Source organism: Rhinoderma darwinii, chromosome 5 (assembly GCF_050947455.1).
Source record: "Rhinoderma darwinii isolate aRhiDar2 chromosome 5, aRhiDar2.hap1, whole genome shotgun sequence".
NCBI classification, from domain to species: Eukaryota; Metazoa; Chordata; class Amphibia; order Anura; family Rhinodermatidae; genus Rhinoderma; species Rhinoderma darwinii.
The window spans coordinates 312,628,657-312,652,879 of record NC_134691.1 but is presented as its reverse complement, the minus strand read 5'-3'; the positions used below and the strand labels follow the sequence as shown (position 1 = coordinate 312,652,879).

General features: G+C 39.7%; 1 protein-coding gene and 1 long non-coding RNA gene across 15 annotated transcripts in view; one reads left to right on the top strand and one right to left on the bottom strand.

The window, feature by feature from the left end:
- Window positions 1-209: 209 nt before the first annotated feature.
- LOC142652061 (uncharacterized) lies at window positions 210-17,048 on the top strand. The gene is made up of 3 exons (XR_012847765.1): window positions 210-1,068; window positions 12,751-12,863; window positions 16,823-17,048. It is a non-coding gene; the product is annotated as an uncharacterized LOC142652061 (long non-coding RNA).
- Window positions 7,712-24,223, bottom strand: part of PARD3 (par-3 family cell polarity regulator) — a 527,506-nt gene continuing 510,994 nt past the window's right edge. For 8 of the 14 annotated variants that reach the window (XM_075827455.1, XM_075827461.1, XM_075827459.1 and 5 more), the window contains 2 exons: window positions 15,820-15,947; window positions 7,713-9,343 (listed from right to left, as the gene is read on the bottom strand). In XM_075827455.1, coding sequence (XP_075683570.1) covers window positions 8,953-9,343; window positions 15,820-15,947 — 519 coding nt within the window. In that variant the 3' untranslated portion in view covers window positions 7,713-8,952. Of the gene's footprint in view, window positions 9,344-15,819; window positions 15,948-24,223 lie in introns of all 14 variants that reach the window. The other 6 variants (XM_075827460.1, XM_075827468.1, XM_075827469.1 and 3 more) reach the window with 3 other exon arrangements.

The following is a 24,223-nucleotide window of genomic DNA, read 5'->3' as shown; positions in this document are numbered from 1 at the left end:
GAGGAGGCGGCATTGACAAGTGCTGGGGGTGACGTATGGAGAGGGGGGCGGCGCGGAAGTGGGCAGGAGGCGGCAATACCCCCGTGTTTCCCCGAAAGTAAGACATATGTCTTACTTTCGGGGTACGGCTTATATTAGCCGACCCCCCTGAAACCCCCGATACGTCTTACAATCGGGGGTGTCTTACTATCGGGGAAACACGGTATATATCTATACAGATGTAACTGATCTTAATTTTGTTCTTGTGTGCACTGTAGTAATGGAAAATCACAGATACAGATGTGTCCTTCCTTACCTTTCCTCTTATCTCAACACATCGTGAGATGTGTGACGTGAGATGATCAGCTTTGAAAAAAACACGATTTCTCGATATGTCACGAGATGTCTATGCTACATGTGTGGCCACCCAGTGGTTGTGATGGTGGTTGCAGCCTGTCAAGGGTTTTGCTATCATGTCGCGATATTTTATTGCATTATCTTCATGAGAAATGTGGAGTTCTTAACCAAATTCACGCAAAAGGTATGGGTGGACACATCTGTAACACATCGAAACGTCACAATAAGTTGTGCAAAAGGACATGCTCAGCACTGCTACATCTGTACCTATCTATTACAAAAGTTCTTCTAGTGAATAAACTGAAAGGGTATATAAACATTGTTTTATTATATTCATGTAGAAGTGGTTTTCCTCTGTGGTTTACTTGCAGATCTGAACTGCTTCCTCCACACAATCTTTAATGGATACTAATGCAGGACAACCACACTAGGGCACTTTAAAATTATCAGTGTGGTAAAAACGTCTGATAAACAAAACCAAAACAATAAAAAATGAAATCCACCTGACCGAAGCGCATTCAGCTCCCTCCAAGGCGATTCACTTCTGCTTTTGTTCTCTCTTCTTCATTGATATATTCCAATTGCTGCCGCATACCTGTGAAATTCCATTTTATCTCGCTCTCCCAAGCTGCTTTTTCGCTGCCTTGAAGGCTGAACCTCTTTGTCCCTGGAACATTTCAGTGCTGACTATAGACTCGTACACATCCAGTCACTTATTTTGTGTGCACTAAGGTGAGACCAAGCTTTTTTTTTCTGAATAATTTCATTGTGTCTGTAGATTATTAGGTTAAGGTATTAGTGCAGCTTGTAGCTATGTGGAAAAATATAAGTATTTGATAAAGTTTCTACACTGATATGTAATAGCAGGATTGTATTTGTTCCCTGAGCCTTATGTTAACTTCATGCTTGTGCTTTAATATTTAAAGTGAATGACACCCCTATTTTTTTTATCATCATATTGTTTTAGGTCTAAAATTCTGTTCTGATTAATTTTATAATATATCTATGAAAGCAGTCAGAGCTTTGTTTTCCTGATACAGGGCTCCAAATCCCCTACTTAGCCAAAGAGTTAAATTATAAAATCCTGTCTGCCAGCACCCGCCACTAGAGGGCGCTTACTACTCCCTCTAGTGGTAGCTGCAGGAAGACAGTATTTCATAATTTTATCGCTATGTCTATGCAGGGGATTTGGAGCTCTGTATCACAAACATGGAGCTTTGACCACTATAAAGATACACTATATGGACAAAAGTATTGGGACACACCTCTTAATGATTGAATTCAGGTGTTTCATTCAGGCCCATTGCCACAGGTATATAATCCAGCACCTTACCATGCAGTCGCCTATACAAACATCTGTGAAAGAATAGGTCATTCTAAAGAGCTCACTGAATTCCAGCGTGGTCCTGTAATAGGACGTCACTGTTGTCACAAGTCACTTCCTGAAATTTCTTCCCTCCTAGATGTTCTAAGATCATCTTTGAGTGGTATTATTATAAAGTCAAAGCATTTAGGAACCACAGCAACTCATCCACGAAGTGCAGACCACGTAAAGTTACAGAGCGGGGTCACCGAGTGCTGAGGCGTATAGTGCATAAAAGTTGCCAAACCAGTTCCAAACCTCCTCTGGCCTTAACATCAGCACAAATAACTGTGCCCCGGGAGCTTAATGGCATGGCCAAGCAGCTGCATGCCAGCCTTACATCACCAAGTATAATGCCAAGCGTCAGATGGAGTGGTGTAAAGCCGCCGCCACTGAACTCTGGAGCAAAGGAAACGTGTTCTGTGGAGTGATGAATCACGCTGCTCTATCTGGCGGTCTGATGGACGAGTCTGGGTTTGGTGAATGCCAGGAGAACGTTACCTGCCTGACTGCATTGTGCCAACTGTAAGGTTTGGTGGAGGAGGGATAATGCTATGGGGTTGTTTTTCAGGGGTTGGCCTAGGCCCCTTAGTTCCAGTGAAGGGAAATCTTAATGCTTCAGCATACCAAGCCATTTTGAACATTGTATGCTTCCAACTTTGTGGGAACAGTTTGGGGTTCGTCCCCTTTTCTGTTCCAGCATGACTGCACAAAGCAAGGTCCATAAAGGCATGGTTGGGTGAGTTTAGCGTGGAAGAACTTGAATGGAGATTGGGAGCAAGGCCCCCTTGTCCAACATCAGTATCTGACCTGCCAAATTCTCTTCTGGATGAATAGGCAAAAATGCCCACAGACACACCAACATTTTGTAGAAAGACTTCCCAGAAAAGTGGAAGATGCTTGAACTGCAAAGGGGGAACCAACGCCATATTAATGACTATGAATTTAGAGTGGGCTGTCATAAAATCACCTGTAGGTGTAATGTGTAGGTGTCCCAATACTTTAGTCCATATAACTAAAATTTTCAGAAAATTATTTAGGACCTATTAAGATTAAAAAACAAAATGATGTTTAAGATTGGACATTTACTTGAATTTGCAGGTTCTCATTTGTGTAGATGATCTGATATACCTAAGCCTGGTTGCTGGCTTGTCTACAAGTTATATGAAAGAAATGTTTTTGGAGCTACAGGACTTCAAGACTGCTGCACAGACCTGAACTGGTATATATAACCCTCTAATAACAAAAACATGTGTAATATATTCATTATAACACTACAATAAAAACAATAGGGCAGAACACAAAGCAATATGGACATCTGTCCAATACCAGATTATGTGTGTGAAAACCTAAGGGTGTGTTCACATCAGCGTCACCCTTCCATTCATGGGTTCTATTAGACCTTTCCGTTGGAGGAACCCATGAACGGTGAGACAAACGGAAACCATAGCTTCCGTTTGCATTACCATTGATTTAAATGGTAATGCTTCCGTTGCAAATGGTTACCATTTGTTTCCGTTCCGTAAGGTTAGTTTTTTTCATGGAAACAACAGCGTAGCTTTCCGTTGTGCAACAGAAACGCTGCTTCCGTTATTCCCTAGTTCTGCTCCTCTGATGGAGCAAAACGTACTAACACAACACAGATGTGAATATAGCCTTAGTGATTTAAATTACTGCCAACTGACAGGTTAGTTAAATATAGTTTAAATAAATCCTAAAGCATCTGTACAATGTCAGGACCCCACAAAACAGCTCCCCATATCTGTGATGTGGGGAATAGGGATATTGGGGTTAACTGAAGTCATACCTACATTTTCAGGTTTTGAGAGGAGGCCTGGGCTTCAGATGTGTCCACCCTTACCTTTGCTTGAATTTGGTTAAGGACTCTAATTTCTCATAAAACCAATTCAATACAATATCGCGACATGCTAGAAAAACTCTTCACAGGCTGCAATTCACATCACAACCACTCGGTGGCCATACATATAGCCTAGACATCTCGTGACAGAGTTTTGCAAAATCATGTTTTTTTTAAAGTTGGTTACTTTGCACCATACAACAGGATATGCGGAGATATGAGGAAAGGTAAGGAAGGACACATCTGTATACTATGTATTTGGTAGTGCAACTGCTGTGTGAATATGGATGTTGCAAAACAGAAACTTCCATAAGAATAACTTGTTTTGAACCTTCAAGCCACTTTAGTGCAACACACTCCAGTTGTACTTAATAGAAGTGAAAGGGAAAATAGAAAACAGTGTAATACTTGCACGACTGCTATTCACTTCTATTGAAGCAGGAAAGTGATGCCGGCAGCTGGCGTTATGCAAGTAATCGTGTAGCCCTGATCTCAGGCTTTCATTTATATCTTTTGGAGTTGCATTAAAAAATGAATTAGGGAACAGAGTTAATAGTAGTTGCCCAAAATATTATCAGAATAACTTCTATTACTGACTGGAGGGAAGGGTGTTGATTCTCCTTAGTATCTATCAGCGGGCACTCATTACTTCAGCCGATAATCTCTGAATTAGCCACACACCAGACTGTCACTTCATATTATGAGGACGCTCCTGTAGCTAAAGGGAGAAGTACTGATAACATTTTACTATGGATTTCCTATTAAAATGATCCCCTTATACTGGATCTCATACAAAGTGCCCCTAGAGGTAAAGATTCAGTATGGAGCAGTAACAAAAGGAGAAAAAGATGAAGGACATTAAAACCAGTTCATGATTGGACATATTGTTAACAAAAGTCTACAAACTTTGTCCCTTCGGCCGCTGGCAAACTACTACTCCCAGCATGCACACAGTAAAATGTTACAGACCGGTGATGTAGGCCACAAATGGTGACAACCAGAGTATTTTCTTAAAGGGTTTTTCTGGCAAATGAAAAAAAAAACAATTGTGGCTTACTATAGCCCATCAGTGTGTGGATCAGTGGGAACGGACACCCGGGACCTCCACTGATCAGAAAAATGAAGGGGCTGCTGCGCTCTCTGGGGCCTCGTTGCCACTTGTTTATCCAGGCACAGCGGCTAGTCCATACATGTGGATGTGCCTGGTACTATAGCTCAGTCCCCCTTCGTACTGCTCATCGGTGGGGATCGGACTTCCACCGATCATACAGTGATGGCCTATTGAAAGTTAGGCTATCAATGTTTTTCCCAGAAAACCTATTTAAATATAACTCTACCATATAGTATAAAACCCAAATTATGATAGAAAACAATGATGTAATGAGAAGACCACACTAGGACAAGAAATGAATTTTATTCGAATGATTTATATACAAGTATAAGGCGAATTTCGCTTTTTTTTTTTTTAACCCGGTAGAAAAAAAAAGAGCGTTAGTCATCCCGTATCACTGTGCTTACATTAGTTATCATTTAAACACTGTAGTACAAAAACCTCTGATACAGTTACATGTGCTTGAGACTTACATTTTTTTTCTTCATTTTTATTTTTTATTAAAACAAGCTTGTGTGACAATGAAAGTGTCAGTAACCAAAAGTTAATAGGTTTATTATAATGCATTATTATATATTTATTTTTAATCTTTCCCCCATTTTTTTTAACATGATATGTTCAGCTTGGTTTCCATGTTCAGAACAGGATTTATAGGCACTTTCGCAAGTGGTTTACACAGGAAATTTTATGTAACAGATTGCTTGTCAAGGAGATCGACAGGATTCCCAAATAAATCAGTGTCTGGGAAATAACTAAAACCACATTACAGCAGGTCTGATGCATAAAAACAAGTGCAGAGAAACCGTGGACCAGTTGTCCATAGACACAATCAGATTTCCGCTTCCAATTTCCAGTGGGGATGAGAAAACAAACCGTTATAGAATTATCTGGATACTGTGGGGAACTTTTGGGCACTCTAAGGCCCATTATGTCTAGCAATGTATTAGCATGGTCAGTTGCTGATCACACATACCCGTCTTTATACACATTCACTGCTATTCACAATAAAAAAAAAATATTAAAAAGTCCAACGTAAAACAATCGTTTCGAGCATGATTCCTTGTACAAGAAATAGTCACAGTGCGCCTGGAAGGATAATCTGTGGTGATATCATGACCTGACCTATGCTCACATCTTACAGTTTAAGAGTTTTGTGCATCTAATGTATAATGCCCACGGGCTAAATATCTCCGAGTGAAGCATTGGCAGAGCCACAGAACCACATAAAGCATTCTTCCTCTATGGTATGGAAGGTAATGCACAATCACTATGAAGAAGCTGGACGATATAACTATGGCAAGATGAGGAATGAATGTTATTATAAGAAGAAATCAATATTTGTAATTCTTAAAAAGGTATTACGGGGTGATAAAAAAAAAATACTTTGGATTGGGGGAGGGACTGTTAGGCATGTATTGACTAGGGTGATATGGGAGAAGACATAGCCAAAGGGGGTATCCAGAAAGAGAGCCAAGGTGAAGGAAAGGGCACAGAAATATCTATTGGTAGTGGAATGGGAAAGGAAAAACTACCAGTGGAAGGAGCAGAAGCTTGTCTATGAGAAGAAGCATGAGATGTCGGAGCCGACCATACATTGTCCTGCTGACATAGATGGTTGGTAAAACCCTAGGGACCTCTTAGATAAGGAGCGCAATGGGTCCACAAGCTCTCAATACCTCCCCAAAACACAGTGGTCTGTCGGTTATACAGGTTGTTGTCGACTGATCCTATTTTGGGATGAGCGGCTGTCAAAGACATTCCCCTCTACCTCGAGATACATAGCACCAGTCTGGCAGCCGGTTATAACCTCGTCAACTCAGCCAAATATACATGTAAATAGGAAATCTAGGGTGATAGTTGATAGCCAAAAAATAAACAGCCAGCATTTATCTTCTGTGAATGGCGGTTTACTCAAAAAAAAAAATATAAAAAGTTGAATAACTGTTGCAAAAAGCTAATTGACAACTATTAGAAATATGCATTATTACGAGAAGATCGTTCTAGAATATGAGATGTGTAACTTCCCAGAAATATGTTAGCAGCCTCTTTGGAAAAGGAACGATGATCTGGAGACTTGGGGCAGCACTAGGATGAGTGTACAGGGCAGCTTATTGAGCATGTGAACAGTAACTCCCTATTACAAGGGAATTCCCATTGTTTAATGCTTTCGTTTTACTGTAAAATCGGAGATATATGTAAATAACATTCACCAAGGCTTCAAGCTTCATTTTGTGTTTCTGGCAAGATTCATAACACCATGTAACAGTCTTCTCCATTCTCCTTTCATTCACACATTATCAACACACATAATCTAGGGCGTATGGAAGCACAAGACCGCATTGTCTACATACCCTGGGTGCAAAGTTACACAATAACATTATTTTTCTACTTTTTTCTCCCTTTGTTCTTCTTCAAACCCTTCTCTCAATCTGTATTGATAGTAAAGGGCTTCTATTAGAAATATACTGTGAGGTTGGCCATTATGTGCAGCCGCTCAATTTGATTGAAACTAGCATTTTAAATCACTGGTAAAAACGGAAAATGTTGCCCTTATGCCGATTGGTGTTCATTCCCTTACAAATGTATTCTGGAGTCCTAGAGGATTTTCTGGCGTGCTGAACTCTTAATCATGACTACTTGGGAACCAACATGAAATAATGCCATAATCCACTACATTATTTGTATGAATACTCTCCTCCAGCTAGATATTACAGGACCCAGAAGAAAGAATATTTATACCAAGCACTAGAGGATCTGTGTAGGTCCCTCAGAGTCATACTTTAGGGGAAGCAGGTGAAGAGAACACCGAATATATCCAAATTAAAGGGGTTTTCCCATAATCCATATTTATCACCTATCCACAGGATAGGTGATAAATATCTGATTGGTGGGAGTTCGACCGTTGGGACCCCCACCAATCACAAGAATGGTCCTACCTTGCCATACCTTGGAGCTCCATAAGAATGGAGCGGTAGTGCACATGCTCGGCCACCGCTCCATTCATTTCTATGGGACTGCCGAAGATAGCGCTCGGCAACCCCATAGAAATGAATGGAGCAGGGGTCGAGCACGCGAACTACCACTCCATTCCCATGGGGCTCCCAGGAACCGCATGGTAAGCCCGTTCTCTTGATCGGTGGGGGTCCCAGCGGTCAGACCCCCACGAATCAGATATTTATCACCTATCCTGTGGATAGGTGATAAATATTGATTATGGGAAAAACCCCTTTGGGCAGTATGATGCCAACTTGGAAGATTGACTGTAACATCTACGTGATGTCATGGGATCCAGGTGAACTACTAGGCTGTGTAAAGCTGTCCACACAAACAGAATTTGGCAGACACGGCCGACGGATCTAATCCTCCTTACCCTTCGATGTCAGCGGGAATGGGGGATGTGGGATTTCCACATGCACAATTCTTTATTCCCACCAGAGGTAAGCCGAGGTGTCCGGCAGCAACTTATTCTACATATTGACATAAACATGCATGCTCGGCCGAATGTCAATGTTTATGGCGGAAGAAATAGCTGTCGGCCAAACTAAGTTTTGTCCGATAGTTTCCATGGTGCCCACCTAACAATAAATGAACATTCTTACAATCCGATTGTGAATCTGAGTATTAATATTGAACAAAAATTGCATCTTTAGTGGAAAGGAACACTTCTGATATAGGACAGGACAATCATTTTTTTCACAAATGTCTCTGAGATGAAAGGCATTAAAGACAGTGAAAATATAACATACATTAAATAAATCAAAACATACTGTAACAGTATTCCGTTTTTCCATGATTAAAAAACAAGAAAAAAAGCAACATGATTACATGACCAACTATGAGTTGTCTGATAACACGGAAATAATACTTTTTTTTAACCATCCAACAGAAGTATAAAAAAGAAAAGTAAAAGAAACCATTGAGTACAAACCAATTCATTGCTTTCCCACAATATATTATGTCAGTAAAAAAAATGCATAGCAAAATAAAAACTGAGCGAAGCATTGCAGACTCTCGACATTTCATGAGACTCAGCTGAACGATATGATTTTAGGGGCAGACATAAGGTCACCTGTGATTGTCTTATTGTGAAACATCCTTCTATGTACTTATAGCTTCAGTCCAAGAGAACAACGGCAGAAAAGAGGTCCACTGTCGCCTTGCCCAAAATGCAAAAGGCACTGAAACAAACAGGATATGCACCATAGTACCGTCCAATTAAAAAATAATACAAAGTCTTTCATGAAAATATCTGTTATTGCCTTTTTATTTAGTGTTAATTGTCCCTCAGGAGTAAAATGGTCTTCCCTGTTCTTGTGGTAATCTGTTGAGCCGCGCTACCTGAGACGGAGATGGTGGTACGTCCTGGCGGAAAGGACCTTTAGCTTGGGCATAATTAGGATCAGAGACTTTCTTGTAAGAGTCATAATTATTTGATCCATCTGAGGGCACTTTCTTTTTAAGCTGCTGTTCCTTTCGTCTCTGCTCCTGTCTGAGAAGTTCTTGAGCTTCCATCATAACTCTGGCATTGAATCCATGTCCGCCCATGTAACCATTTCGTGATCCCTGATAGCTGGAATACCTGGGATTCTCCTTGGCACTCTGAAAACCTTCTCCAGGAGCATAAGCTTGATCCCATGAGTCTTGAGACACTGAACTGGGATTCTTTCTACTTTGCCTGGACAGATGAAAATAGTAATTAGATTGATGCACTGAATTCACTAAAATATTTATATACGTTTATGTATATTTGGCTTCACAAGTTTATACTGGATTCAACATATACTCAGAATGCAAGCACAACATATACACTACAGAAGCACGAGCACCTGTACAAAACAAGAATCACACATTACATAAATAATACACACACAATATTTTGCCTATACCCGCAGGGCTATGCTTTGTAGTTTGTGACTTGTGTGGTGGCACAGGACGCATCAGCTGTCCCTGTTGGAGAGCACCACCAATGGCCTTTGACCCAAGACGTGTGGTCAACACAAATCTTAATATTAATTGTATAGCAGTATTACTTTGATATTGTATAGCACTGTCATTAGGTTACATTGTGTGGGATGAATGGTGATATTTACTAAGGCATTGTGTGGCACCTCTAGGCAATATAAAGAATACTATTTTTGCAGTATATGATTGGCTGCAGCACGGTAAAGCATTGTTATATCGAAAACTATATTGAAATGGTGGCCATACACATTAAACGAATGTTGGTCGAACCCGCCGATTTCGGTAAGACCAGCCAGCCATCTAATATGTATTAGATGTTCGGTCGATGTTCCTTTGGCAGATGCCGGGAAATAAAAGGATCTTCTGTGCTCAAGGGAGATAAGCTGCCAGAGGTGTCTGGTCGCGGCTCTTTTCCCTCTTCCCATTAAGAACACGCGCTCGGTCGACTGAACTGAGCAAGCATGTTGAGGTCTGGAGGAGTAGATGTCCTCCGAAGGTTCAGCCGACAGCTATTGAAGGGCTATAGACACCTTTATTTTGCCAACGTGTGACACTGTTATTTGGGAACTATTCTGTATAACTCTGATATTACGGTACTACATGGTATAGTTGTTTGAACACTGTATTGGTGTGCTAACAGAAGGGCACCATCCAAAGGAAGGCTGGCCCTGTATACAACAGAGACCAAAGGACAACACAATGCCTACATTAATACATGCAATTCATCCTTAAATTGAACCCCAGACCAACATAATCTTTCTAAAAGGAGATAATAGTTTGTTGTCTACTTATAACAAACAAAAAATAATAATTAGTGGATTGTCAAAAAGTTTTAGATACGTTTGTTTAAAAGTTAATATGGACTCCTCACAGCGTCATCGTTACTACATGGGTGACTTGTTGATCTTTAGGTGTCTCTAAAGTTGACTATCACTGCCATTACATAAGGATTAATGTAGAAGGATAATATACAATAGATCAGATGAGCTCAGATCAAAATGATTTATAACAAACTGTTTACTAAAAAAAAAAGCAGCTGATCAAACAATGGTTGTGAAAATAAAAAATGGAGACTTCCCGTTTTTGATTGCTTCACCTTTTCAGCTCTTCCTGATTCATCATGAAGGGGAGAGGTCAAGTATCAGGACTAAATAGTACAGGTGGCACACTATGTTGGGGCCCTAGGATTCAGTTTTATGGAATGGGCATTTAGCAAGTTTAAAGAGCACCTTTCACCTGCCCCTACATGTGCAGCTGATTGCAGCATGTAATGGGCAGGGCTGCACAAACCCTATTTACGGTGCCGTTATATTTGGCGCCCGATATTTAAATAACCCCCTGAACTGTCAATGGGGAGTGTAATGGCAAGGGGGCGTGTTACTATGGCTGTGACACTGTCCAATCAGCTACGGACAGTGTTACAGTAAGAGCAAGGGGAGAGAGCGTATACATGCGCGCTCTCCTCTCTCCAGCTCTTACACTGTCCGTAGCAGTGACACGCCCCCTTGCCAGATCGGTAGACAAGGACAAGACTGTGATCTCTCGCAAGAGATCAGTCTTGTCCTTGTCTGCCGAGAGCTGGAGTGAGAGTGTGCGCGCGCATTGGCCCCTTGCCAGTTCGGCAGATCAGTACAAAACTGCGTGATCTCTCGCGAAAGATCAGTCTTGTCCTCGTCTGCCGACAGCTGAAGAATGGGAGCGTGTGCGCGCGCACACAAGCTCTCTCTCCTCGCTCTTGCTTTAACACTATCTGTAGCTGATTGGACAGTGTCACAGCCATAGTAACACGCCCCCTTGCCATTACATGCTCCATTGACAGTTCAGGGAATTATTTAAATATCGGGCACCAAATATAACAGCACCGATATCTAAATAACGGAGGAGGGTAGAATTGCTTTGACAAAATTGATCGAGAATCTTCGCTGTCAAGGTGACATTTTTCAAAGAGGCATCACTAAGAACTAACGTGCTGCTTTCAACTTATTTCCTGTCCATCATTTCTGATAGATTGCTTTACATTTGTCCCCTTTCAGCAGCCAACAGTTCTCCCTTGTTGCTGGTATTTCCCTTACAAGTGGTATTCCTGACAGTGTCTGGGCTGGTTCTCTATGCTGTGCCAGGCTACATTAAGTTTCAGTACTGTAGGAAGCTGAGCGGTTTGAGAACTCCTGTAGACACGAGGTCATTGAAGTTACTGCCTCAAGGTATGCAAAGCCCAGCACATGCCAAAAACCTTTCAGTTCTATGAAGGTCAGTCTTTGAAACAACCGCTGCTCTCGCTGGTAGTTAAATAAAAACATTGGGCTGAAATATAGTTAGACTGAAATCTCATGCATAGCAAGATCCAGCGCTTGAGAAATACTCCTAGTCATACAAACCACAAGGGTGGACAACGACATTATCGAAAGGTAAAAACGACAATATAGGCTATATAAAGAATGTTATAGAAGCCTAACAAAGACTCATAACACACGAGATGAATAGCATTAAGTCACTTGGCATCATAGTTGTCACCTTCTACATGGTCTGTTATAATCTTATATTCCGTTTTTCTTGGGTGATCTTAATCTTCTACATGGGTGACAGAACTACTATAAGTTCTTTAATTTGCCATTGCCTATATAAATTGGCAGCAGGCTAGCTAAATAAAGGGCTGAGATAAAGCTGTTACCATGGGGAGGAAGGGGAGATACTGTCTGTGTACAGAGGATTACCTGCCCAGTACTCAAGTAGCAAACCTTAAGTCCGAATAGGGTATAGACATTGAATACAATTATTCAGTGTGCATGAGGGTGGCATGAACGTGTATCACAAGGGCGTATCTCTTATTTGTCATGGATAGTAATGGCAATAATATAAAATTATCTATTTTTATTGAGAATCTGTTAACCAATAAGTTATTTCTTACATGTCAGAATAGTGATATTATATGATGGGTGGCTGTTAGAGCCCCCGTCTACTTGCTGAGGAGACAAGTGGCTCAGAAAACCATTTTGTTGAACACTATATGCAAGTCAAATACTCTGTAACAAATCAGCCACCAATGGTTACAGTTGACCACAACTTTTTTTGCAATTTGCTAATGGTACTTGACATTTCATATCAGTCTTTTCCAAACAGGAACCTGGTCAGGGGACTTCCAGTAGCCAATAGCAGAGACAGTTGACCAACCCACTCTCCCGATGACACTATAAGATTTCTGGCTGGAGACGTGGACGATATCATCATTGGAGGTATGCTTTAAATAATCTTTAAAATTAAGCATTACTTTATCAACCTCAGTAGCAACCCGTGTCAGGATTTTGATTTTACCCAATGTTCTGAGGCTTAGGGAATGGCAGGGTTTTATGTAATGGACAAAGTATTCCCATTAAATTTGCTGTCTCATAAAATTCTGTTATAATATTCAATTTATTTCTGCTTAAACCACATATATATATATAAATCTCTAAGAAAATTATTTTATGTGGCTTTATACCAAGCAAAGCCCAACGGCCGGTATATTACAACCACGGCAAATTGGTTAAAATGATTTTAATAGCGAAGAAGCAAAGTTCTAGCTCTCATTGCATTCCCATTGATATCCTTTAATTTAATTTGGGATCACAACGCATTACTGAATTTTCATTAAAGCCAGAGCCTTTCGATCATCATATTGCTAATTGGAATCGGATCAGCCGGTCATCTCATCCAAGTATAATATCAATATATTTTCATTACTGTATGTGAAATAAGAAAACAGCTAAATGCAGCCAGCCTAGTGCTTAATGAGCAGCGTAATCTACTGCAAGTCTGCCTTCAAAAGAACATTTCAGATTTAGTGTTCTCTCATCCCTGCCACTATAAATGCTTCATATACAACTTATATATTTAGCTGGCATAAATTGCAATGTATAAAAAAGGAAAAACTGACATTGAGCAGGTTGCCAGCGCAGGATCATTAATCGCACCACATTAATGAAATTATTTTGAAATAAATGTTCTGTGATTAATGCCAAGTTTGCCTGGAAAGCAAGACGCAAAGCCTCAAATATTGCCTAATATGTAATAAAGAACATATGTAGAAGAGAATAAACTACACTTTATCTGGCAGTTAAGCAGCTTAACCATTTATAGACTGCATGCTTCAAGTGGAATATACCTTAAAGAGGTTTTCCGGGAACATACAATGAAGTCCAAAACAGTAGTAGAAGTAACGGCATCCAATTTGGTATTCAAAAATGTATTGCGTCCAAGTAGTCATATAGAAAAAAAATAGCAATGTTTCGACCCGTAGAAGTGATTGGGTTTTTCTCAAGGTTGAGAAAGCTTTTGCAAGCTTGAGAAGGACTCAATCACTAGTACGGGTCGAAACATTGCTGTTTTTTCTTTGGCATGATTACTTGGACGCAATACATTTTTGAATACTGAATTGGATGCTGTGGCTTCTGCTACTATTGTAGATATCGTGTTGGGTGTGAAGGCCTTCTCATTTTTGTATACTTGCATCCTTCTATTGATTGGGTCTGTTGCTGTCTTGCCATGTGGTTTGCTGGATATACCTTTAAGTCCTATCCTTAAGGTAGGCCATTAATGTATAATCAATGGTGATCCAACCACCAACACCCCTACAATGAATAGAAAAAAAACGGGCCATAGCGGTCACTCGAGCGCCATGGCAGAGCTGATTGGCGGGGGGTCCCAGGGTTCTGACACCTACGTATGGTATTGCATTGTATTCTATTCCTCGAAAAGCCCTTTAACATAACTCTGTAGTGCAGGTACAATACACATTCCAATAGGAAAATGATGTGCCCACGTGCACAATAGGTTATTGGATCATGGAGATATTCTCCTCTAGAAGAACACCTATGGGGCAGTATTATAAGACCATGTACCCAGAGTCTTGGCTTTATCTGTGCTACACACCAGTGGCTCTGGATCTATAACTGACCACGCTAGTAAAAAGTAATGTAAAGATAATAAATAATACTTTCCGATTAAAAATAATCTATTTTTATGTAGTAACTAACAATGTTTTCAAGTTCATATTACACTTTAATCTAGTTTCCTCTGTGATGATGTTTTCCTGTAACTGCTTTCTAATGCAGAAAACCTTAATGCACATTAAAATGGAAAAGCAGAATAATGTATTCCAGCTAATTCTGCAGTAATATGCTTAAACGTGTGACAGAGTGCGTTCCTTGCATAAGTCATGTTCTTTCTGCTTGCATTAAAACTTAAGGAACAGCTGTTAACGTATCTCCTTCAGGAACCCGCCACCTCCAGCCATGAAGTGTTTACATAGCATATTATGGGTCAGCACAATGCAGAGATTTAGGTTTCGTTCTTTCTTCTCCTTTGAGTGGCTGCTTGAAAAAGTTTATCATAATTGTACAACTTTTTGGATCAAAGGCTTGCTGGCAGTGACGAATCGCAATGAAATGCGGCTTTAAAACGGAAAATTATTCTCCAAAAATACAAATTTTTTAAAGGATTTTTCTCGATTCTTATTGAAAGAAGATACAATGGTTGGAGATGAAACCTGCCTAAATCCCTCTTTCTATGCAGACGCATGCATTTTCCAACTACAGATCAGAGTCTGTAGTCAAATAGTCGTCTTTATGACCTTTGCACGTTTGGCTTTGAGCAGTAAAGCTTTAAGTTTAATAAAAGAAATCCTTGGATCACTGATTTTAAAAGCTTGGAATGTGACTTAGGGTCACGCAGTCCTTTGTGAAGTAGTTTTTTATTCTGCCGTGACATCAACATGTACTGGGCAGTCAAGACCAAGAACTACACGTAGGGCGGGGAGCATTATAAATTGAACACCCTTATAGCTGATTACAATAACTTTTCAAATATATTTGTACAAAAAAACATCCCTCAACGCGTATTGCCCTCGAAAGCAGAAACACGCTCAAGGAAATTAGATGAGTGCAACTTATTTCTTCATCTGAAGTCCTAAAGAAAAGCCTGTAAAATAAACATTAAGGCTAAGGGAGTCTTTGACTTGAAGTTTTAGTAATGGATATTCCACTGTCTGCACAATCCAACTCTGTATTCAAGTCCAAATGTCGAAAACTGCCACATAGATTTATGGGGGCTGGTTCATAGTGAGGTGCCAAGTAGCTTGTGGAGAAACGACTTCACTGTCTGAATACCATCCGTTATTCTACCATGAATGATGGGGTAATGGAGCCATGTTACCTGGGTAATGAACTGTACTGGCGTTGGGCTTGCTGGAAGCTCTCCCGCTCCTCCTGTCTCTGCCTTTGCATCTGTACTTCCACAGACACTGAATGCCGTCCGCTCTGATTATATGTTGTGTTGTTTGGCTGGAGAAAAACAAGGAGTGTGAAAAATGATTGTCGAGTAAAACACAAGAATTGGGGCCATGCTGTTAGTAAGTGGTTTATGCGGTTACATGGATGGATATTTTATCGGTGGAGGACATTTACACATTATTTTTGACAAGAAATGTCAAACAGGTTGACAAGCCCTTGAAGGCCATTTGGCAACGAGTGCTCCTGACTGTTTAGGTTGGCTGGGAAATGTAGGGTTGATTGTAAACAATTCGTTTTCTTGTAAGAACTGAGTTCAGAAGTTGCAGGATGCGTCATGTAATTAGAATCGTATGAAACTTTATGAGACCTAGAACATGTTTTCTGGGGTCGGAGCTTGAAAATATTTTCCTAACAAACATGTTAGAAATGCATGGGATGAATGCTGGTTAGTACAACATACCAGTAACCATTTGTGGAGGTTAAGAACCTTCATATTTGCAACCACAGTGAAGATAACCAATTAAGCATGCTGGAGACTGTTCTCCAAAACCATCACAAATATAAAGAAAGCATGGTATATTAGTAGGCGTCAGAAAGGGATAAAGTGTAGACATTGAAAAAACCAAAACACCATAAGGTAACTTACTATGTCAGTTTATATATTTACATAACATCTCTGCCACATAGGAGACTGCAAGTCAATTAGTTCTGTATTGTTTCGGATGGATATATCCAAGAGGTGCTATAATTTCAGCATGGTATGTAGCTGAACTAATGAGTCGATGGTTTGTTTCATATCATGGTACAGAAACAAGACTGATATGGGAAAAAGCTATTTGTGTAAGTACTGCTACCGTCTATGTCGTCACTATATTCAGATGTTTTTCAGGAGTATTTACACAAGTGAACTCTTGTTTTTTTCATAGGGTTGATGGGACAGAAAGAAAACAAGTGATCAACGGCAAGCATTCAGAATACCACAATACTTCATACAACGGTAATAAAAAAAATACCAAAAAATTGTAAGTCACACACAGAACTCCATGGTTGAAATTAATTTCCCACCATAATGCACACAGCAATGTTTAGATGTACTTGGCGTCATGGATAGAGGCTGTAGACATGACATATTGTTTAATACAATAAACCACTGTAGAGTATTGTAAATCATATTATGCCTTGGTTGCTTTTTTTGTCTCTTATTTGGTCTGTTGGTTTCCCATATTGCCAACCATGCACAAAATATATTTCTGTAGTAAAGGAGGTCCGAAGAACTTCCCAGTAAAGGATATCGATGCAACTGTGCATATAACACATAACTTAGATAGGTGTAATTACAAAATGGCAGCTGTCAACCCATCATGACCACAGGTCTCATGTTCTCATGTAGTTTTGATTGTAGAAATGAGGCCTTCTAGGAGACGACAAAAGCCATAAAGCAGAAAAAAATCAAGTCATGCATGAAGAGCCCTAAAGAATGTCTATCTATAGTCATTATCAATAATGGAAAGAAGATGATCTAAAGAATGATATGTGGTGGCAAGTATAAGTACGGACAAAGACCGGAAGAAATCTCAACAACACGAATGGTCATAAAGATCTGCTGTGTATGGCCTGCTCAAGAGCTCTTGTCAGAAAGAGTCTCCTGCAGCGTCGGACTAGGGTTTAATGGGCCTTCCGTCTATACAGAACTTGTGCATATCCACTTTTAATTGCATCATAAACTCTGTTACCATTGGACACGCAGGACATATTAATAGGGTCTAATAGGTTATTTGTGATTCAAACCATAAGAAATAGACCCTAGTGGGAAGTGATTGGCTCCAAAGTAAGCTCTAAATGGGGTTGTTTTCTGCTGGCTGTTTGGGACCCATTAGTGTTTCAGAACCTTGGCCCCCGAGAGGATTCTCTGATATTTATACTTGTTCTGTAGGACACAAATATCATGCATGAGGTGTAGGGCCTCTTCCATTTGTAAAAATAAATGAAATATAAATCAGCAATTCTCTAAAATACTAAGCTTTTCAAGGCCTTTCAAAGTACTTGCTTACTTGGTTACTGTGCTACAGCCATTGAACGTTCCTGCATAAATACAGGTTATATAAATCTTAGTGAGCGTACAATGTCAGCGAAGCATTTACAAAGCAGTACCGGGTCTAATTGGAAATATATAATTATATGATATATTCAGTACATGGAATTGAATTCCAGTCATTGTGCATCAAAATTACAACCCTGTAATTCAATAGCTCAGGAGATGTCCTTGAATATGTTTCTATCTTACATTTTAAGGTTGCTAAGGGGAACATGCAGTGTTATTTTTTTTATTATTGAAAGCAGGCAGCAATAGGTAGCAGATGTATTAATTCAGACAGAATGCAAGACTTTTGTGTACCCCCTGTGTGGTACACAAGCTGAAATTGAAAGCAAATCTCCGAAGGGCATTATGACTCTTGGCTAATGTATTGCAGGAAGGAGAGAAATGAATGACTGCCCGAGTAACAGCTGCCACAAAGTGAAATCTTCAAAGAATGCTTGCCCCCCAAAATGCACGAAAGCCATTTAAATCCTGGAACATTATTCTTTTTACAAAGTGAACTTAGGAGAAATAATTCCATTTCAAAGAATTCCTTTTGTAAATGACAGCAGATTTCTATAAATGGCGATAGAAAAAAAGTTTTTCGATAAATTATGTATTTGAGCAATTCATCAAAAACGGTTCACTTTTAATACTTGCAAAATAGACCAACTTGTGCATCTCTTGTTTCCTGGTCACCGGTCCATGCTTGATGCATGCATTTATGTAGATGATCACTGAAATTATATTTCTCATAGGTTTCAAGATAATCTCAATGGCGCCCTAATCCGCACAGCTGTTCATATTCCACATTCAACCTAGTGAGTCTAATGTTTAGTAGTAGAAAACATTGTCATCTTTTGAGTTACAGTATAAAACCCTTTATTTCATCCATCACTTTTCCACAGCAGCCAATTGTAACTTGAATCTACATCCTTGAGTTCATGTAGGACACACTGCATTTATAGCCCAGGAATTATGTAGATCCCTTGATCTATACCCTTGGAATCATGTTGAACACTTCTTCTACAGTATATCCTTGAAATCATACGGGACCCTGCATCTTTATCCTTGCAATCATGTAAATCCCTTCATCTACACTGAATGGCCACTTTACTATAGACACCATCTAGTAGCACGTTGGACCTCCTTTAGCCTTCAGGACCGCAGCAATTCGTTGTGACATAGATTTTACTAGGTGTTGAAATTGTTCTGCAGAAATATTGGCCCATGCGGTCAGGGAAACTTCTTGCAGGTGCCGCTAAAGTGTCCTTCCGCCATCTGGTAAACAGCTGCCATGAAGGGATGAACTTGGTCGTCCACAATGCTTAGGTAAGCTCCACTGCTCAAACCTCCATCCACAGTTATCAGAGGACCCAGGGTGTGCCAAGAAAGCATTCCCCACACCATTACGCCACCTCCCTTAGCCTGAACTGTTGACACCTGGCAGGAAGGGTTCATCAATTCATGCTGCTTGTGCCAAATTCTGATCCTCCCATCAGCAAAAGAAATCTGAATTCAATTGAGCTGGCACTGTTTATCCACTCCTCAATGATCCAATTTTCCAGATCACACGATTTTCCTATTCTAATGTGGATTCCCAGTGAAACCGATCCACGGATAACTTTCTTACATATGTCTGATATTTTGGGAAACTCAGGCAGGGCAGGTGTCTCTAATAAATTGGTAATTTAGTGTATATCTTTGTAATCAAGTAAATACCTCCACCTATATCGTTAGAATAATGTAGAAGCCTTTATCTATATCCTTAAATCCATGTAGATTCTTTCATCTATATCCTTAGAATCATGTAGATCCCATCATCTATAGCCTTGGAATCCTGTAGATCCATTCATCTATATCCTTAGAATCATGTAGATCCCATCATCTATAGCCTTGGAATCCTGTAGATCCATTCATCTATATCCTTAGAATCATGTAGATCCCATCATCTATAGCCTTGGAATCCTGTAGATCCATTCATCTATATCCATGGAATCATGTAGATCAGTTAATCTATATCCTTCGAATCATGTAGATTCCTTCATCTATTAGAATCATGTAGATCCCTTCATCTATATCCTTAGAATCTTGTAGAACCCTTTATCTATATTCTTAAAATCATGTAGATACCTTCATTTATATCCTTAGAATCATGTAGATACCTTCCTCTATAGCCTTAAAATCGCGTAGCTCACTTCCTTCTATATCCTTAGAATCATGTAGAACCCTTTATCTATATCCTTGGAATCATGTAGATCCATTCATCTATATCCATTGAATCATGCATATCCCCTTATCTATAGCCTTGGAGTCATCTAGATCAGTTCATCTATATCCTTAGAATCATGTAGGTCCCTTCATCTATATCCTTAGAATCCTTCATCTATATCCTTAGAATCGTGTAGAACCCTTCATCTATATCCTTAGAATCATGTAGAACCCTTCATCTATATCCTTAGAATCATGTAGAACCCTTCATCTTTATCCTTAGAATCATGTAGAACCCTTCATCTTTATCCTTAGAATCATGTAGAACCCTTCATCTATATCCTTAGAATCATGTAGGTCCCTTCATCTATATCCTTAGAATCCTTCATCTATATCCTTAGAATCATGTAGAACCCTTCATCTTTATCCTTAGGATCATGTAGAACCCTTCATCTATATCCTTAGAATCATGTAGATCCCTTCATCTATATTCTTGGAATCGTGTTAATTTCTGCATCTACATCCAAAAACATCCACACAGCTCTGAAATAACATTGGTAAATTACTCTATACACAGAGTAGTAATCCACTTTCAGGTGTGGACTAGTGAAATGTATATATTTTGCTTTGGTTAGATCATCATAAAGCTGTTTGTACCAGACGGTCTTTCAGTTGCACATGGTGGAGATGAATCACTCTCCAAAGCCAATGCCAGGTTATAAATCTATTTAGTGGAATATTACCACCTGTTCTTACCATTACATCTGAGGTGCAGTTTACCTTTGTATGCAAACTATTTCATTACAATTACATTTGCTTGGTGGCTTTATTCATCTGGCAGTAAAGCAGTTAAAAAATAACAAAGATAATATCAGTTTTAAAGTTCCCCTTCAGAAGGACTGCCATCTGCTCAATAAAAGTATTATTTGAAGTCTGAATGTTAAGTATGTAAATGATATAGCTTGCCTTCTCCAACACGGCACTGGAAAACAGACATCTGCTCAACAAGTATAAGCGCTGCATTGCCTCTTCACTTAGACAAAGGCTTTAACTGTTGCCTCATTGATACATTTTCAAGAGAAACGGACTACAAGTGATCAAACTACAACTCCCATCATTGCACATGCTGATTAATAGCTGTCCACGTAAAAGAAACATAGTGTAGGCTGCAGGATGTCTGTCCAGAAGTTACCGCTGATGGACTTAGGTCTGAAGTGATCCACCAGTCACCTGTTCAATGAGCAACAGTAGCCGGACAACGTGCGGTTGCTCCTTTGGAAGTTGTTGCTAAACTGCGCATAGATTTAGTGTTTTTACAGATCATCGTGGATGATACTCTTCTGCGGGTAGCAATGGCCTTAACTCAATCATTGGCTCTTCCATGATAATGACACTCAATGAAGTTACTGTCCTCCCAGAATGAAATTAAGGAACGTTACAAAAACTTGGGATGCTGTTCATGCCAAGCAATTAGATATCACCTGTCATTTTTCCGGTTGGAAAACTAAAACAGAAACCAGATTTCCGGTTTCTTCGGGCATCTCGAGCACTATATAGAAAACTCTCTCGCTAACTGTATAGAGTGCTGGCTAAATGGTGTTGATATCAATTATCTTCTTGTTTAACCCCCATCCTTCACATTCCAAACCCACCTTATCCTCTTTAATGTTAATTTTATTAAGAAAATTTCTCAAGACGAATGTTATTCTTCAGCTGTATAAAGGAAACAAATGATGTTGTGAATTAGTCTTTACATAGAGAGAAAAATAGGAGCAGCTCTGCAAGTCCCTTATTATCACAGTTTTGATGAATGATTGTCTTGATGTAACTGGTTTTGCCGTAGATCATATTTTAACATTAAAGTGTAATTTTATTCTTTGCTTTGAAATTACTTATTCTGAACTACTTTTGTAGGAAAGTCTATAAACAGTTTGTCAAATTAAAGGGGTTTTCCCAACTGGACAACTTCTGGCCAGAGGCTTTATTAAGGCCGATGGATGTCATAGTCCAACTCGTCTATTAGCCAGAGTGGTTCCCACTCTGGTTGACTTGGCATGACCATGCATTGCATGGTCTCTTATTCATTTGAATGGATGCAAAGTAATACAAAATTTCTCCTGTACTGGAAAGGTGTGTCTCCATGCACCTTGTGCCAGGGCGCTCACTGGCTGTAGCCGTGGCTTGCTGTAGATAAATGGTTGCCAGTTAGGACAACCCTTTTAAAGTCAAAATTGTGGATCGTCATAGTAAACTTTTATAACTCCGCCAAAAATACAATGACATGACTTTATCAATAAACTATTGTAATCTAATAGCTTATTTCATGACCAACTCACAAAGGAACTCAGATGAAGAGCACATTTATTTCTGCCGCACTAAGATTTGGAGCGATCTCCAAAAAAATTCAAAAACTAGCAATGCATTTTGCGCAGATGTGAGCGTCGTGAACACAGACATTACCAGTCACTATAACATTTTGGCACCAGGAGACCTAATAAACCTTATATCCGACATTAAACTGACTTGGTTCTTTCATACCAGGTTATAAGTTAATTTCATCTACTGTATCTTCTCTATATTTGTGAGTGTACCAAGTTCATCTAGAGAACATAAAAACTTTGCCGGGCTAACATCATCATATGTAAGATAAATAATAATGAAGTTCAAGGGTCAAGAAATAATCTAAATGTAAAATGATCAATAATAATAGACAAGTTTTTTTGGTCCTTTAACTTCATAAACTTACAACATATTCAATTTATAAATGAGGAGCACGTCTAAGATGATTTTTATAGACTCCATTTGTCTGATGACAGAATCCAAGCTCAATTATAAGGATTGACATTTTATTTGAACATCCGTGAGTCAAGATACAACAGAACCTGCATTTTATGTATTATCTAATGCATAATAAAAAAAAATTGGTGACTTGTGCATTTCCAGAAGAAAGTAAAGGTACTTTGACACGGCCTGACATGGAGGCATGTACGTGTTTAAACAGGGAGATGTGCTGCCGACAGCGATAATATTTTCAGTATTTAAAACGAGGCAATCAGCTGATGAACGGGCCATTGCTCATTCATCGGCTGATCGGTGCCCTGTTTACACAGAGCAATTATAGGGAATAAGCATTATGTGAACGCTCGTTTGCCCGATAATTGGCCGGTGTAAAAGGGCCTTAAGTGATGCTTGTGCATCCACTATATGGCTATTGATAGCTAATATTTATTGACAAATCACTGAAAAATAACTATATTAGTTTAAAATCACTGAACAGGCCATACTTACTCATGAGGGTAGGTATAACACCTCCTGGCAGGATGCAGACAAACCACAATACTACATAGAGGGAGATCACACAGGTGCAAAATACTGATAAAACGCCTACTATGCATGAGGGGGGTGGCTGCTTAGTATTATCATTGCTCACAAATGTAGCTTTTATAAGTCACATGGGTGCATGTAGGGCACCATTACAGCCTATTAGTCACACCCATAATATTAAACACGGCGGGCTGCCCAGCACCTTCCAATATACTGACAAACCATTCTCCCCCAGACTAGACACTCCTAGTACAAACAAATCACTGAAACAAATTTTAATTAAATTGTGATTTTCAGGTATTTGTTTGTATCAGGAGTGTAGGGACTCGCAATACGATGGGGACCCTTGACGCAGGTTGTGGGCTTGCGTATTTTAATATTAACCAATACCTCATGTTTATCATTGATATTTATCGTGTATCATGGATATCTTTTCAGGATGCAGCCAGGTCTAGTGCTGGGGGAGAATGGTGTGTCAGTATATTGGAAGGTGCTGGGCAGCCTGCCTTGTCTAATATTATGGGCGTGACTAATAGGCTTTAGGGCAGCGTGGTGCCCTACATGCGCCCATGTGACTGACACTCTTATAAAAGCTACACTTGTGTGCAATGATAATACTAAGCAGCCACCCCCGTCATGAATATTAGGCGTGTGATTGGGTGCTCATCAGTATATTGCACCTGTGTAATCCCCCTCTATGTAGCATTGTGTTTTG